Below are 15,900 nucleotides of genomic sequence, written 5' to 3'. Positions count from 1 at the left end.
AAGAATAAAGACCTGGTAGTGTTTATTGCAGCAGGTATTGCTATAGGGCATCCCAGGAAACCATCACAGGCTACCTGTTGGATCCTTTCCCTCTGTCCATCACCAGCATTGAGACAAAGGTCTCCTGTCCCCTTGAAATCCCCCTGGGTTCTGCAGAATTTATACATGATGCAAAGGAACTTTGCTGTGCCGGTACATATGGCAACTTATGTGTGTGATGGAGTCTAAAATTATCCAGCCTTTCTTAAAATCCATGTGTCCTGCTCCAAGGAGCTGCCATCCTTCCCAGTGCTCAGCCACCTGCAATCTGTTCTGCCTGTGCCTTTCCCATTACGTAAATGCAAGGATTAATTGCATCGTTAGGTTCTCCCGCGGCCCTGCCACCACTGCCTCAGCTCCCGGTGTTGCAGAAGGTCTCGTCCCCGACTCCGCTTCTGTTTTTCAAAGGAATCGGGCACTGGGCTGGTTTGATTTTATTTTTAGAGTCTTTCCTTTTATCTTTTTCAGCAGCGTCCCACTGGGAGCTGCTCCAAGGCTGCCGTGCAGGATGCGGCCGGGCTGGCTGCTGCCTGGGTGGGCGTCACTCCTGACCTGCCACACGTGGGCACAAGCTGCCACCACCCTCCTCGGGCCCGTGGGGACATGCTCCCATCGTCACCACCCTCTGGGAACTCAGAAGTCTTTCTCTGGGCCTCACCTTCAGGAGGTGGGGTGCCAGTGGGTGGTGGGTCGCCTCCCAGTGTGGCATTTTCCCTGTGAATTCCCCTGGGAGGTGAAACCCAGAGGTGGAGCAGCCAAGGAGTGAGCTGGAATTGGCTGCTGCCCACCCTGCCAGCACGGGGGCCACGAGTGAATCCTTCTCCAGGAGCAGTGACTGCCCCAGTGCTGCCCAGTGGCCCCCAGGCACCCCCAGCTCCAGCTGAGCCATGGCCCTGGCACTGACGCCGTCCTTGCCACAGACACATACAGATATATATATAAAACTGCTTATTTTCCTGTCATTCTAAGACTTATTTATTTATTAAAACTACCATCCATCAGGAGCTGCAACATCTGTTTGTGAAAAATAGCACATCCTTGGGCTGCAGCCAGGAAAAATCATTTCATTATGAAATTGCAACTGTAAGGCAGCACAAAATCACAAACATAGTGTACAGCGAGCTGCTTTTGTTTCCAAACTGCTCATTAGGAATGATCCACGAGCCAAAATGATACCCCGTGGAAGGTGAAGAGGGGGAAGTGAGCCCACCCGACCTGCAAGGCGAGCAGCCGCCAGTGCTGTAATTATTCTCCCTGGTGAATCCCGCACCCGGTGCAAGGCTGGGCTCGTCTCCCTTTCCGTCCCAGAGGGGAGACGTCTTCACTTCTCTTCCGTTCTTCGTGCCTAATTCGGGCTGACAAGGAACATACTTGAGAGGATAGGAAATGAGGAGCCTGGCTTAGAGATTATTTTGTGTAAGGCAGGAGAGAGGATTGCGGCACCGCTGCCGGGGGCTGTGTGTGGCCTCGCGCTGGGAGGGGGTGGTGGGGGGCTGTGTGGGGAGGGGGACTCTGCCGGGGTCCCCTCAGTTCCCATCCCCACTGTCTCTTTTTTTCTGTCTGCAGGTCTGGCTGTTCATCAGATAATCACTATTACCGTGTCCCTCATCATGGTCATAGCTGCGCTGATAACAACTCTTGTCTTAAAAAATTGGTAAGGCCCCTCCTGCTCTGCTTGGCTTGGGGCGTGGCATGGGATGGGGACAGGGTGGGGATGGAGGTGCCCATCCTGCTGCAGGTGCCAAAGCCTGTGGCACCTGCCAGGATTGCAGGAGAAAATGGGGCGTTTACACAAAACCTCCAGCGGAGGTTGGTGCATCCGGGTTTGGCTGTGCCCTCACAGCTTCCCCACCTCACACCACCTGGCCAGTGGCTTTGGGGGCCAGCATGTGCCCAGGTTGGGTGGACAAGTCTCACAGGGCACGTGTGCATTGCTGTTCTGGGGCTGAGTGCCTCAGCACAGTGCCACCTGGAGAGGTCAGAGCTGTGTGTTGGGCCACAGCAGGTGCTCCCAGGATCTGCCCAGTGCCAGCAGCTCCTCCACTGCCTTCCCTAAGGAGCTTTGATGCTGCTCCTAAAATCCCCAGCCTGGCTTGACAAGAAGCAGCTGCACCTCCTGCCCTTCCCTGTGACCCCAGGGACAGAAGGGCACCTTCGAAGCCCCTCAGGTGCCATGGTTTGAAGCATGCCCCAACCCCCAGGGCACTGCTGTGCTTCTCCAGCTTCATTGTCTCTGGTTTGTTCTCTCAGTGTGGCTTGGGCGTATGGCAAAATAGGTTAGCTTTCGCTCCAGGCACTCCTCACTTTACCTATTTTCCCAGGGAAACTGGCCTACTTTGAGGTCAGCATTGCTGGCGTAGAGACACGGCTGCAGCACGGGGCTGGGGGGAGCGTGGCTGGTGGCTCTCCCCTCCAGCCTGGCTGAGCTCTGCGTGGGTGCTGCAGCAAATCAACTTCTGTATCCAGGAGGCAATTACAACACCGGGTTGATGAGGAGCCTGCTGGCTCGCTGGGATGAGAGGAGAAGCCCTTTGCAGGGCTATGGAGGCATCTTTGTCTTGGCAAAGCCGTAATGCTGAGCAGCAGCCGACTGAAAGCACCGAGGTTCTGTCCCCACAGCTGAACTTGCTTTGGGGAGTAGCCAGTGAGGCTCCCCCTCCTTTATCTCGAGTGGGATTTAATTCACAGCACTACCCTGGTTGCTGCAGTGTTTCAGTGAAGGAGCAGGGAGAATAGTTTATAAAACACTTGTGGGATTTGTCTCCAGTCGCAGCAGTGAGCGGTGCGAGTCATTGATCCGGCTGACCACAGCTTGGCAGAACAGCTCAGTAACTGCTGCTGAAGCCAAAAAGGGGGAAAAAATAAATCCAGTGATCAGTGTAGAATAGAAATGCTTTACAGTAAGTGAAATTGAGAAATCACCCGAGAAAATCCTCAGCAGGAGAGTGTGGGCAGCACCTAGGTGTGTCCAGGGTGAAGAAACAGTACCTGGGAGTCTGCTCAACTCTACCCAAACTGCCTCGGTTCATTGGGTGACCCCAGGCCACATTCAGGTGCTCCATGGCAGGGCTGACCCACACCACACATGCTGGCCCTGTCCCCAGCAGGGACACAGTCTCTGTCCCTGTGCTTTGGCTGGCATTTGTCCCCCTCGAGCAGGACGGGTGAGCGATGGCTGCGTGCCAAGCCAGCATCCTCCTTGTCACTGCTCCTCCTGCACATGTGCTGTGGGGAGACAGCAGTTGGTTTAGGGCTGTCTCTTTCAGTTGCATCAAGCAGAGCGGAGCCAGCAGCCAGATGCTGTCACCCTGGCCAGCACTGCTCCCGGCAGACCCCCACGCTCCTGTCCCCAGGGGTGCCCCTCCACAGACAGTGCTGGCATCCCCAGCTCCCACCGCCCTCGGAGCTGCCACCTCCCAAAACTCCAGCATTCTGCAAGGCGCTGTCAATCCCATCTGGAAAAAGTGGCATCTTAATTAAATCAGTGTCTAGACCCTGAAATAGGACCAGGCTGATTGAGGGCGGCTCCTGCGAGCTGGGGTTCTCCTCGTCTCTGACGTACTGAGGCAGAAGTGTTGTGCAGCCATGAGATCCTTATGAAGCCTCCAGAGCTGGAGGAGCCCCTGGAGAGCAGGGCTGCCCTGCCAACCATCCCTCTGCTGTGTCACACCAGGTCCTGAGCTCATTTATCCTGAGAAGTTCCAACCTGTTGGTGTCTCCCAAATGGAAAGGGTTTCACTTCATTGTTCTCACCTACATATTTTCACTTAAGAAAAGGCTTTTGCTTCCTGCAGGTACAAAAGTGTGACTCATTAAGTCATTCCTCTGATGGGAAAAAGCTTGTGTCTAAAATGTAAATTTGGTTCTTATAAAAAAGCACCGAGCCAAATGACTGCTTGTGGCTGATCTTTCCAATTCAGAATTGGAATTGGAATTTCTGAATTCTAATATAGTATGGAACAATCTGTAATGACTGGTCAATCAGGTGAGTTCCCTTGCCAAGTTTCAGGGATACAGTGCCTCCCATCCCTTCTGCTTTGGCCTTTCAGGCCATAACAGACTTATTAAAATGTTGGAGGGAAACTTTTCACACAGACAGTGGAATGAGACAAGGGGAGTGGTTTTCAACTAAAGGGAAGATTTACATTAGATCTTAGGGGAAATTTCTTCCCTGTGAGGGTGGAGAGGCCATAGCACAGGCTGCCCAGAGAAGCTGTGGCTGCCCCATCCCTGGACGAGTCCAAGGCCAGTTGAACAGGGCTTGCAACAACCCAATCTAGTGGAAGGCATCTCTGCCCATGGCAGGGGGATGGAACTGAAGGGTTTTTAAGGTCCCTTCCAACCCAGCCCATCCCATGACTGTCTGATTCTCTCTCCCCCCGCCCAGCTGTGCGCAGAGCGGGCGCCCCCGGCGCAACAGCCACCAACGCAAGCTGGACCAGCAGGAGGAGAGCTGCCAGAACCTGACTGACTTTGCCCCCGCCCGCGTGCCCAGCGCCCTCGACATCTTCACCGCCTACAACGAGACGCTGCAGTGCTCCCACGAGTGCGTGCGGACGCCCGTGCCCGTCTACGCCGAGGACACGTTGCACTCGCCCGGGGATTACAAAACCACCTTCAATGGAAACAGGTCAGGTGGGAGCCGTGGTTTCCTGGCATGGGGGCAGCACCATCCTGCTGGGGTGATGGGGCTCTGGTGCTCAGGGGTTGTCGCTGACATATTTTCTGAAAAATCCCTTTGCCAGGATTTTTTCTCCTAAGAAGCTGAGAGGCCTCAAAAACGAAATGTAAACAATAATTATCTGATTGCTTCCTATGTGGTTTGGAAGTTGCTTACCAACAGGTGCATCTTTGATTGGTCTCATGTAGATTGTTTTTACTTAATGACCAATCACAGGTCCAGCTGTGTCGATACTCTGGTCAGTCACAAGATTTTATTATCATTCTTGTCTAGCCTTCTATCTGTACCCCTTCTCTATTTCTTTTAGTATAGCATTTTTCATATAATATATATCATAAAATAACAAATCAGCCTTTGAAACATGGAGTCAAGATTCTCATCTCTTCCCTTGTCAAGGTTGCCTGCAAATTCCACAAGGGGTGATGTTCCAGGAGCATTTGGCAGAGCCTCCTACCTCTCAGGTGCTCACCCACTCATAGTTCAGTGTGGGATTGGCCCCTGGCCCCCAGTTCTGGCAGTGAGGCTGGGTGGGTGCCTCAGCAGCCCCTGGCCCTGCAGGGCTGGGCGAGCTCAGCACCACACATGGTGTTCATTTCCCAGCTGCTGCTGCTCCTGCCAGCCCATAAAATGCCACTGGATCCATTTTTCCAGCGCCTGTGCTGTCTCCTCAGTGGCATCGGCAAAGCTGCCGGGCTGCAAACAAGCAGGTGATTAATGGAGGAGCAGGCAGTGAGAGCCAAATGAACCGTTTGGCTGCTGCAAAACAACGGCACAGCGCTAACAAGGAGTGTCATTTGCAGCCAAGGGATGTGGCCGTGCTCTGCCAGCCCCTTGCCTGCCCGGGGGGGATCAGGAGCAGTGGGGTTAGGAGCGATGTTTCCCACACCACAGGCTGTCTCCAGAGTGCTTTCACTGGGTGCTGGTGTGGTTTCACCATATGGTAAATGTGTGTCCCTATCAAAGGTAGAGGGGAAGCCAGGCTGAGAGTTTTGAGGGAGAAAATGAGCAGCTGATGCTCCAGACAGCCTTGAGGAACCACGACATGTGTGGCAGCCACAGCCCAGATCTGCCTGCCCCAAGGACAGGCCTGGAGCCAACAATTTGACGCCTTTCAGCCAACATTGATGCCTTTTCAATCAGCATCTCTTGCGTGCGTGCAGGGTTCTGCTCATCTGCATTTTCCAGGGTTTCTTCACATCTCAGGAGGTGGAGAACTGGCAGGGAGTGTCACACCATTTTGTTGGGTGTCCATGAGCCTTGGTTTGATATGAACTCCAGCCAGGTGACAGAGTACCTGTGCTATGGCTAGCAGAGATCATGGCTTTTTCACCATCCAGGGATGCTTTCTGGGACCCTCTATCCCAGAGCACTTCCAGGCAGCCCCGTGAACCCACTCAAAGCATCACTCTAGATAGATGAAAAACAGCAGACTGCAGCAGGCCCCCCCGGCTTGCACCGTGTGTGTTACGTACCAGCGTGTACAAGCCCCTCTTTCTGCTCACTGCAGACCCTCTTCTTCTGACCGGCATCTTATTCCCGTGGCCTTTGTGTCTGAGAAATGGTTTGAAATCTCCTGCTGACTGGCCGAAGCCTGTTTGACTTCTGGGGGCAGGGCAGACGCCAGCGGGCTGTTTCCTGGTACGTACCGCGCTCCCCGCATCCATCCCGCATCCATCCTGTGCCCCCGCTGTGCCCTTCGTACCCTGCCTGGTGCCATCCTCCCTCCTGCACTTCCTTCAGTGTGACTGGACATATTCCATGCCGTGGATGGGGCACTGGGAGCCAAACCAGGCTCCCTTTTCCAGGGAGGTTAATTGCAGACAGGCCAACACTAACAGGGAGGGACTGGGATGGACAAGGACTCAAAAGCAAAGGGTCCCTGGGGCAGCCTTGAAGTTCAGCCTGATCCCATGGTTCCAGCCCACCTCTGAAACCTCAGCAAGCCACAGTAATTTCCATGCTGGGAAATGGCCTGATCTGTAATTAACCTCTGGTGGCATGATGGACAGCCTGCCTCGTCGGAGCATGCACGCTCCACCAGTATCTGAAAGCTCATTTGGTGATGTTTGCTGTCATGAACACTTCCATGCTCACTGCAAGGGTGCTGGGGTCCTTCTCCTCCTCCTCCTCCTCCTCCTCCTCCTCCTCCTCCTCCTCCTCCTCCTCCTCCTTCTCCTCCTCCTTCTCCTCCTTCTGCTGCTCTGCAAGGCCAACCCTTCGAGCACAATCCCCAGCAGCCGGTCACACCTGGGGTGTTGCTGAAGGAGTGCAGTGATGATCTGGTTGCAACAGTACAATCTTTGGGGTTTCCTTCTCTTTTGTTGAGTTGGCCTGAGCCGTTTTCACCTCCTTGTGTCACTTTTGAAGAGGGCAGAGCTGATAGCAGTGGCAGGAAAAGTCTGTGTGTGCCAGCTCGCCCTGGGCAGCAGTGCCCGATTGAGCCACATGCTCAGGTGAATTAATTGCTCTGTCCCAAGTCCCTGCTGTAATGAATCATATATTCAGTGTAAATGAAATTTCCAGCCTTCCCTGGCTGCAGCTCACTTGGAATAGCCTGTTTAACATTATGCACAGCTATTGAACACAGAAATATAATTAGATTAGAATGAAAGGGAATAAAAAGTTAATGATCTTGGCCGTGCTGGGGCTGTGGTGTCTAGACAGGGCAGGTGAGGTGTGTGCCAGCACAGTGGGGCAGAGAGCAGGGATTCACCTGGCATGGCCCCACTGCCTCCCCACACCCTCTTCTGGCTGCAGCAGCTTCACTGGTGAAGGTCAGAGGCTCTCACTCCCCATCCACTGATATGCTCATGTTTTTCCTCTGACTCTGTTGTTATGGCCATTGTCTCAGGGGACAGAGGGCAAAGGAACCCAGGCAGGAGCTGGTGCCAGAAGAGAGGGCAGCAGAAGAATGAGCATGGAGAATCTGCAGGGAACACCAGCCTCAGCAATAACCACTGGGCCTTTTCCACCCTCAGTTTTGTAGTTTGGGATGTCTTTCCATTGGCTTAAAGTGAATTAAAAAGAAATAACACATAAAGCAAGCCAGCTGCACTCAATGCCATCTACAGCTCTCCATGGTGGAGGGAAGGAAGGAGCAGCTTGAAGCACTGTAGGAATCCTGTGTGGATCCCACTGCTCCTGCCCCAGGTCCTGTGAAACCCCAGGCCAAAGACTGTGGCCTGGTCACCTCCATAGATTTCTTTAAATAGCCTGAAGCCATTCCATTACGCCTTATTAAATCCTTGAAATTCTCATTGATCCGTTTTCATGGAATCCATAAAACGCACATTGACGCGCTCTGGAAAAATCTATCGGGCTCGTACCTGGAGCATTAGCTCTGTAATGGCACTTCAATTACAGATGCAATTCTGGAAGCTGCTTTTTGGTTTCATTAGGGATAACAAAATGAGATTGATCCCAAACCTGCCCTACCTGTTCTCTGCATGTTTACTCTGCACAGGTGTGTTTGCACCAGGGTGTTTCTGGGACGTGCTTGTATAAGTGGTGTGTCCCAGCTGAAACCAGGTGCTGGTGGGAAATCCCTCAGGTGAAATGAGCATTCCAAGTTTCATGTGTCACTGTGTAAGGTGCAGATGGCATGGAGATGAGCTCCCTGCTAGGCTGTCCCTGCCAGGCTGTCCCTGCCACCGTGGTTGCCTTGTGCTGTCACCAGCTGCCAAGTGCCAGAGGAGCAGTGGAATGGAGGGAAGCAGAGGAGTGGAGGCATGGAGGATGCCTCTCCAGCTCTTGTTTCTAGGGGAGAGTCTGGTGGAAAAGGAGATGCAGCTGCTTGGGCTGCACCGCTTCCGGGGGAATGAGCATTTCCTGGCTGGCATCCACAGCTGCAGCAAGGTCACCTGAAGGGGACAGTTGCTGTTGACCCACTGCACCACATCAGAGGAGAAGGATAATCTGGAGCATGTGCAGCTTTTTGGCTGGAGGGGCTACATGCAGCTTTCTCCTCACAGCCCCTTTCTCCTAGTGTTTTACAGATTTTAGTTGACAGCACTTCACAGCTCTGTCTCGTGTGCACATTAGTGCTCCTGATGGTGTGGGGCCAGAGCTGGAGGCACAAGGCTGGTGGCATGTCCCAGGACAGGGATGGCAGGACAGAGGTGCTGCAGGTGTTTTGTTGAGATGACCACCGGGAGCCAAGTTGAAATTTAACGTGAACTTCACATCTGACAGTCTATCAGACTGGTGTGAGGACTGACCAGCTGGCACCCTGGCCTTGGGTGATGCCAACAGCATCATCAGGCTGGGCTGAGCAGTTGAGGCAGCAGATATAAGGGACAGCACTGCTGAGCATCTCCAGCCCAGAGAGCTGCAAGCAGTGTCATGGTTGTGTCAGAAAACCTAGTAAAACTCATCCAGGTACACAGGGAGCAGATGTTGAAGCTATTTCCTGGGGTCAGATTCCTCCTGTGCCAGCAGGAGCCACGGGGAGGGCTCCTGTACTGCAGGCATGGTCCCTGCCAGGGCACCGTCCCTCCCCACAGCAGGCAATGCTGCCCGTGGCAAGCAGCTGGTGGAGCTTTCCAGCAGATTGCCTGTGCTGGCTTCTGGGCCCCACTGGAGCATCAGCTCCTTGTAGATGTCACACCTCAGTGGATGTCTCACCTCAGCAGCAGCTGCCAGCAGCTGCTCCTGCCGGCAGAGAAGTCTGTCTGCAGCAGCCTGGTGTGGCAGTGCAGCCTCAGTGTGGCCCTGGGCTGGCTAGGTGAGGAGTGGAGCAGTCAGTGGAAGCTCTCAGGAATTACCTGAAGGGAGGGGTGAAAAGGAAATCTCTTGCCTGGTGCCAGTGGTGCTGGAGGAGCACTCAGACAGAGGCAGGAGCACCACCACTCTGCAGACCAGCACAGCACACATGCCAAAGGCTTGAGTGGCTTTGTCCAGGCACCACAGCACAGGATGGTTGGTTTGGCTTGATTTCATCCTGGCTTTGGGGCTTTCTGAAATGAAGTTTGAGATTCCACATTATTCTTGTCCTTAATCCCGCTCTCTTTGACTGAAAAACCCCATGGAATGAGATTATACAAAAATCTGTAAGGTTGATCAAGCACTGACCTACTTTGCACAGAGAGGCTATTTGGGATACAATACCAATTGTACACCCTGCTGTTGTGCATTAACCAGTGCCCACCAGGAGCCACAGGACACCTCTGGCAGGGAGGGGACAGTCTGGGGCCAGCAGCTGTGCTGGTTTGGTGACACCAGCCTGACCCTGCCCTGGCACAGGGCAGTGAGAGCTGACAGTGCTGTGTGTTAAAGCCACGCTCGAACACGGCAGCAGCTGCTGCTGGCCCCGTTCTGCCTAACAACAGCAAATGGTTTGTGTTAACATTAACAGATAATGAGTCATCATAAAAGATCCCAGCTTGTCTTTGGAGGAGTAGCAGCAGTCCCAGCACAGCCCCAGCACAGGAGATTAAGAACTCTGGAAAATCTGTCTCGCTAATTAAGACTTCAGGGTTGTTCTTGGAGATGGTGAATTGGGCATCCTGCTTAAAAATGGTGGGTTTTTGGAGAAAGAATCCTGGAACAAAAAGCACAGCACATTCTGGATGCTGATCCCAGCTAGGCAGAGGGCACAGGTTAGGGATGTGTGGGTTAGGAATGTGCATCTTGAGCATGGCTGTAAAGGGTGTAGGTACCTGCTGGGAGCTGTCTTTGGCACACCCAGCTGTGCTACAGCTCTTTAACTGTCACGGACATGTAGAGCAAGTGGCCACACGCCAGTGATGGGGAGTGATTGTCTTCACATTGAGGGTCCAAGATTGCATAGGAAGACATCTTCCAGTAGATGGTAAATAAATAGCTTAAGGACTTTGATAGGATCTCTGGTTTGGTGCTTAACCAATTCCCTATTGATTCTTTAGATTTAACTTCAGAAAATCTTGTTAGTGCTTGTCATCATCTGCTCGTCTGCCAGAGCACTCCCTGCTCAAGGCCCGAGTGTGAGAAGCTGCAGAATGCAGGGATGATCTGGAGTAAATCCCACTCTGGAAAAGGCCCTGAGGAGAGAGAAGTAGTGGTCCCAATCCCCAGCACAGACCAGAAGCTGCAGAGGAGGAGGAGGAGGTCACTGATACCCTGCTCCCCCAGGAATCCCACAGCTCCGCAGCCAAGGGGGAAGGAGGAGGAAACCTCTAGGCTGTGAGAGATTATCCAAGCAATGATGCAAGACTTGGTGCAAATTCCCTGTCATGACTTAATCTTTCTTTTTCTTCTCATCCTCAACAGGATTCCATTGGTGAACCTGTAAAAAATATAAAAAAATAATGGGTTACCTGTACCTACCATTTCTGTTTACCAGTAGGAGACTCAAAGAGCAGCGTTCTATGGGCCAAATATATTTTTATAAAAATGAACACGCCTATAGGTAACTGCGTTGTCAAGGAGCACGTTTTTGGGAGGAGAGAAAGGAAAGTGTGCGAGTTAAGGATCCCGTGGAGGAGGAGGAAGAGGAGGAGGAACCAGCAAGGGATGGAAAGGGAAGAATGAGCGCCTGGAGCCCGGCCATGGACGGTGACTCTGAACCTGTGCCAATAATTACCATTATGTGCCATGAACTGATGCAAAGACTTTGCAAAGAGCTGAGACAATAACGCCTGGAAATGTTGTGGAGGACAAGTGGGGCATCTCTTCTGGTGGGGTCATCCATTCCGGTCCATACACGTACATACATACGGTATATGTAGAGAGAAAATATATATATATATATACACACACAAACACTTTTTGTACTGTAGCAATTTTTGAAGATCTTAAATACTCATTTTTAAAGAAGATGTCATGGGCTAAAAGTCTCATTTCTTTAACACGCATCATGCAAACTGGGTGATCTGATGTTTTCTACTTTGGCAGCTTGCCTGTCAACCTATATGTGTATATATAGGTAGACATATATACATATATATACGTGTGTGTGTGTATGTATAGACATATATATGTATGTATACATATATATATATAATTTTGGTTCTTTTTGGAAATGCTTTTCCAGCAACGTGACCGTGGTAGGAGACAGCTGGGGCTGTGCTGCCGGAGGGAAGCAGAGGAAAAGCTTCCCAAAACCATCCAGAGCACAGCTCAAGGCAGTGCTGAAGGTATTTCCAGGCTTCTGTATCCCGATCCACCATCAAGATCGATGGGAAGAAGCTGGAAATCCTGGGCCTGCCCCGTTTCCACAGTGCTGTGATTTCTGCCATGCTAGGCATGACACCTCGGGGCTGGACGGGGCAGATTTTAGGGGTGGACTTCCAAAAGATGGGCCTCTCTTGGCACAGAAGAAAAATTTTAGGAATGGGGTATGGGAAGGTTTTTGGAAAATGGCTTCTGAATTGGCCACAGCACCAAAGTTTACTCAGCCCTGTGTGAGAAACCAGAGGAAGGAGCTCATGTCCTCCTCCCCCAGCCTGGGGCTGTGGGATTGAGAGAGCCTCTTCCTTTGTTCTCCTGGTCTTGGCTGACTCTGCTGCAGCAGGAGAAGACACAGCCAGCTGTCCACAATCCTGGAGATCTCTTAATAGTGTTTAAAGGGAATTTTTGCCAGGGAAGCACGATTCTGCAGGCTCCAGTTTGGTGTGTTGCTCTAGAAACACGTCCACGCCCATCCATCTCCCGCTGGGGTGGGTGGTGTTCATGGGTGCTGACCCTAAACCCTCTGTCCAAGTCTTTCCATGGAGTCAGGTGCTGCCATGCCGTGCTGCACATCAGACACTGGGATGGGTCTCACTTGGGTCCCTTCAATGTTAAAAGGGTGGAAATGACAGCAGAGATCAGACCAAAGTCCTCCAGTTCTTTTTGTAAACTGCCCTTGGTAAATACTAGTGGTTTTTTAGAATTGTCCAGATCCACGTTTCTACTCCCCCACTGATTACTCAGCTCCTTTTCTTTATGATAATGAACGTGCAGTTTAAAAACAAAACAAAAAAGTAGAACCCTGTGGTGTTGCGCATAGCCACGCGTGAGGTCTCTTGTTCCCGTGTCCTTTTCTGTCCTTTTCCCATGGAATTGCACAGTCTGGATTATTTGTCCTGAATTTTTGGACGCTGCCTCAGACAGAAGTCTTCCTTGCCAGCCCTGACAATTACCTGCGGACTTGAGCCAACCATCCCCTGGGCAGAGCAGTGTCTCCTGGGTGGCTCATGTCCTGCTCTCCAGAGCATTGGATGCCTCCAGGGAGAAGAGGAGACAGTGTCTTGCTAGAGCAGTGGCCCCCAAAGCTTTAGCTGTCCCTGGGGAACGTGGGGGGTGTCTGTCCTTGGGAAGCGTGGAGTCTGAGCAGCTGCTCCAGGGTCATCTCAGTGTCCTGGGGCTTTCCTGTGACGGTGGTGTCAGTGGTGCAGCCCCTGCCCACAGGTTCTCCTCCCTCTGTGACTTAATGGGAATCCATCCACGCCAGCTTTGAGCCGTGTTCCTTGTGCTTCTCCCTTAATCTTCCTATTTATTTCATTCCCACAGGTATTCCAGTGTAATCATGGTAGCAGTATGACAAGAAATATATCTCAGCTCCTTCATTGCAGGGCATCTGAAGCAGCATTCTGTGTTTCTGCATGGATGGAACCTGCTGCCCACAGGGAAGTTGTCAGGCAGAGCTGGGAGATGCCAGGGCAGCACGGGCAGCACTGGTGCAAGCAGTGGTCATGATGGCAGTGGTCATGGAGAGGCACCTGGCTCACAGGAAATTTCCTGTGGGGCTGGGGAAGAGGAAGGGAAAACATGTGTGTGTGTGTGTGTGTGTGTGTGTGAGAGAGAGAAAGAGAGAGAGGGAAGGTGAATCACTGCAACCCTGAGGATGGGCACAGGTTTCAGAGGGCAGGACTTGCATGAGCTTCCCCCCAAGTCTGCACAGGACATGTCCTGGTCTCCCCAGAGCTGAGCAGTGAACCAGGGAACAAAAGTAGATGCACAATCTTCCCTTATTTATAAGGACCAACAGCACTTGCACTTTATCAGAGGAAGCCTCCCCCCATCCATGCTGGGCCACTGCGGTGGAGGGAGAGGAGGAGGAGGAAGGTCTGGGATGGAGCTGCTGATGCAGTGATGGACGAGGCAGGATCCAGGCGTCCCAAGGTCTTGCACAGTGAAGAGAAATGAACTGTGTTGATCTCATTCTCTCCTATTGATGAAAGCCAAAAAACAAGAAAGAAACGAGAATAGAAAGTCGCATTTCCATGGCATAGTCTATTGAGGAGATCTTCCCACCGTGGAAAGGCAGGGAAGCATGGTGTTCTCAGACACGCTCCTGTGGGAGCTTTGTCATGTTTTGGGCACATCGTCTCACCCCAAGGTCCTGGAAGCTTGAAAAAAGAAAAGTTTTGCTCCTTGCTTTGCTGTAAGCCCTCAGCCCACTGCTGCTTGTTTGTTTTCAGTTCATTTTCCAGATTCCTTAGCCCCTGAACAGTCCCTGAGAAACACACCATGGCAGCCAAGAGGCTGCCACATTCCCCAGACACGTCATGGGGTGTCTGTGTGTCACTTGTGGCTCTTAGGGGAGAAAGTGGTGTGGCACAAGCCACCCGTGGCAAGGAGAGGTTGGCTCTCCTTGGGCTCTGCAGCAAGCCCAGGCTTCCCAGGGCTGTCTGGGACACTCCTCCCTCCACATCCCTTGCAAACCCTGAGCAGGAGCCACAGGATGTGCCACTCCCACCGGGCCAGGGGTCGGTGCCACTGTTGCCACCAGCACCGGTGGGCTTTGTCCTGCACTACACTGAGCAGGTCTGGGGCTCCAGGTCTGAGCTCCTACATCATGGCACCAACAGGTAGGGCAGGCAGGGTTTGGTCCTCAATCCCCTGACCTTTGGAAGCCAGGGTCCCCCGAGGGCAGCTTCACCCCACAGCGCCCCGGGCAGAGCCAGTCCTGGGCAGCCGCCTGTCTCTCCAGATCCGATCGTTTACCTTCACTCTGTCTTCCCAGCTGGAGAAAGGGCGGCCGGTGGTGGTGGCAGGAGCCATGCTCCAGAGAACACCAGTGCTCCATGGGACACCATGGAGTCAAGGGCACCGAGCCTGCCAGGAGGTCACCGTAGCGATGGCAGAGCTGGCGCGGGGACGGATTTCAGGTTACCTCTTCTCCACTGGCAGCTTGTTGCAAAGGAAGGTAGTTCAGCTGAAACGGTAGTTAAATAGTAGATATTCTACACATAATATATATTTTGTAAAAAAAAAAATTAAAAAAAAAATAAAATAGAACAAAAATATATCTATCCTATCTCAGCCCACCCATTTCAGGATGAATGTGGTTGGAATTTTCGTTCAACCAGATATTAAATCTGTACGCGATTTTTTCAAAACCAGCAAGAAATCCCTTGCCATTTCCAAGTCTGTGGGTTTGGTCTCCCGAGCTCATCTAACGCTTCTCACACATTTTTAAGAATTACTCTCAGCATTTGTAGGTACATTTTTAATAGTGTCACGAGTGGAGAAAATATTTACTTTGAAAAAAGTATATGTTGCACAAAAATGTACACTAAGGGCACAGATTTCTGACCCAGATTCTTCTATTTTAGGTTCCAAGGGGTTTATTTTTTTGTTTGATAGGACATGTACAGTGAAGTTTACACTTTATTTTTATTTTGCCAAAACCCGTTTTCTAACATGAGACAGTTTTACTTTGTAACCGGTTTTACATCACTGAGTACTTCTTTCTTTTCCTGGGAAAATCCTGCACCAGGAGGCACCCGGTGGAAGCGCCGTCGACGGCCTTTTGGCATGGTGGCTGCCCCACCCGCCCACAGCGCGAGCTGGGGCAGTGCCAAAAGGACCTTTTCTTCCTGAGCGGTTTTTAATTTGTCTCTGTCCGTGGAAGCCGTGTATTTGGAAGCACTGTAAATGCCACCCTGTCCCCTTGCCCTCTGTATATTTAGTACTCTGATGTTGCTATTAAAACTGATATGAGAACTGCGCAGCCGCTGGTGACTGGGTTCCTCCGCGCGCAGCCACGGTCCCCGCGGAGGGGACGGGCTTGGTTTGGTGTCCAGGAGGATTCATGTCTCAGCAAGGAGTCCAGAGGCTTCCCTGGGGAAATCCCCCTGTTCCCAGCTGTGCACACCTCGGGAAATAGCCCTGCCTTCGTCCTGGGAAGAGGGTCTTGTGCATCCCCTTGGAGTCCCTGCCACATCAGTGCCATCTCCACACCCTGTGGCACAGGCGGGAGGGTGCCAGGTCCCCGG

At 52.2% G+C, this 15,900-nt stretch overlaps 1 protein-coding gene across 1 annotated transcript in view; it reads left to right on the top strand.

Annotated features, from left to right (window-relative positions):
* Nucleotides 1-15,633, top strand: part of AJAP1 (adherens junctions associated protein 1) — a 38,526-nt gene extending 22,893 nt beyond the window's left edge. Inside the window, exons 3-6 of the mRNA XM_059866515.1 lie at nucleotides 1,606-1,693; nucleotides 4,427-4,669; nucleotides 6,228-6,358; nucleotides 10,967-15,633. Of these exons, the coding sequence (XP_059722498.1) occupies nucleotides 1,606-1,693; nucleotides 4,427-4,669; nucleotides 6,228-6,300 (404 nt within the window). The 3' untranslated portion in view covers nucleotides 6,301-6,358; nucleotides 10,967-15,633. The remainder of the gene's footprint in view (nucleotides 1-1,605; nucleotides 1,694-4,426; nucleotides 4,670-6,227; nucleotides 6,359-10,966) is intronic.
* The last annotated feature ends 267 nt before the right edge of the window (nucleotides 15,634-15,900 follow it).

The sequence above is a fragment of the Haemorhous mexicanus genome, chromosome 23 (assembly GCF_027477595.1).
Source record: "Haemorhous mexicanus isolate bHaeMex1 chromosome 23, bHaeMex1.pri, whole genome shotgun sequence".
In the NCBI taxonomy this organism is placed as follows: domain Eukaryota; kingdom Metazoa; phylum Chordata; class Aves; order Passeriformes; family Fringillidae; genus Haemorhous; species Haemorhous mexicanus.
This window is presented reverse-complemented; position numbering and strand designations above follow the sequence as displayed.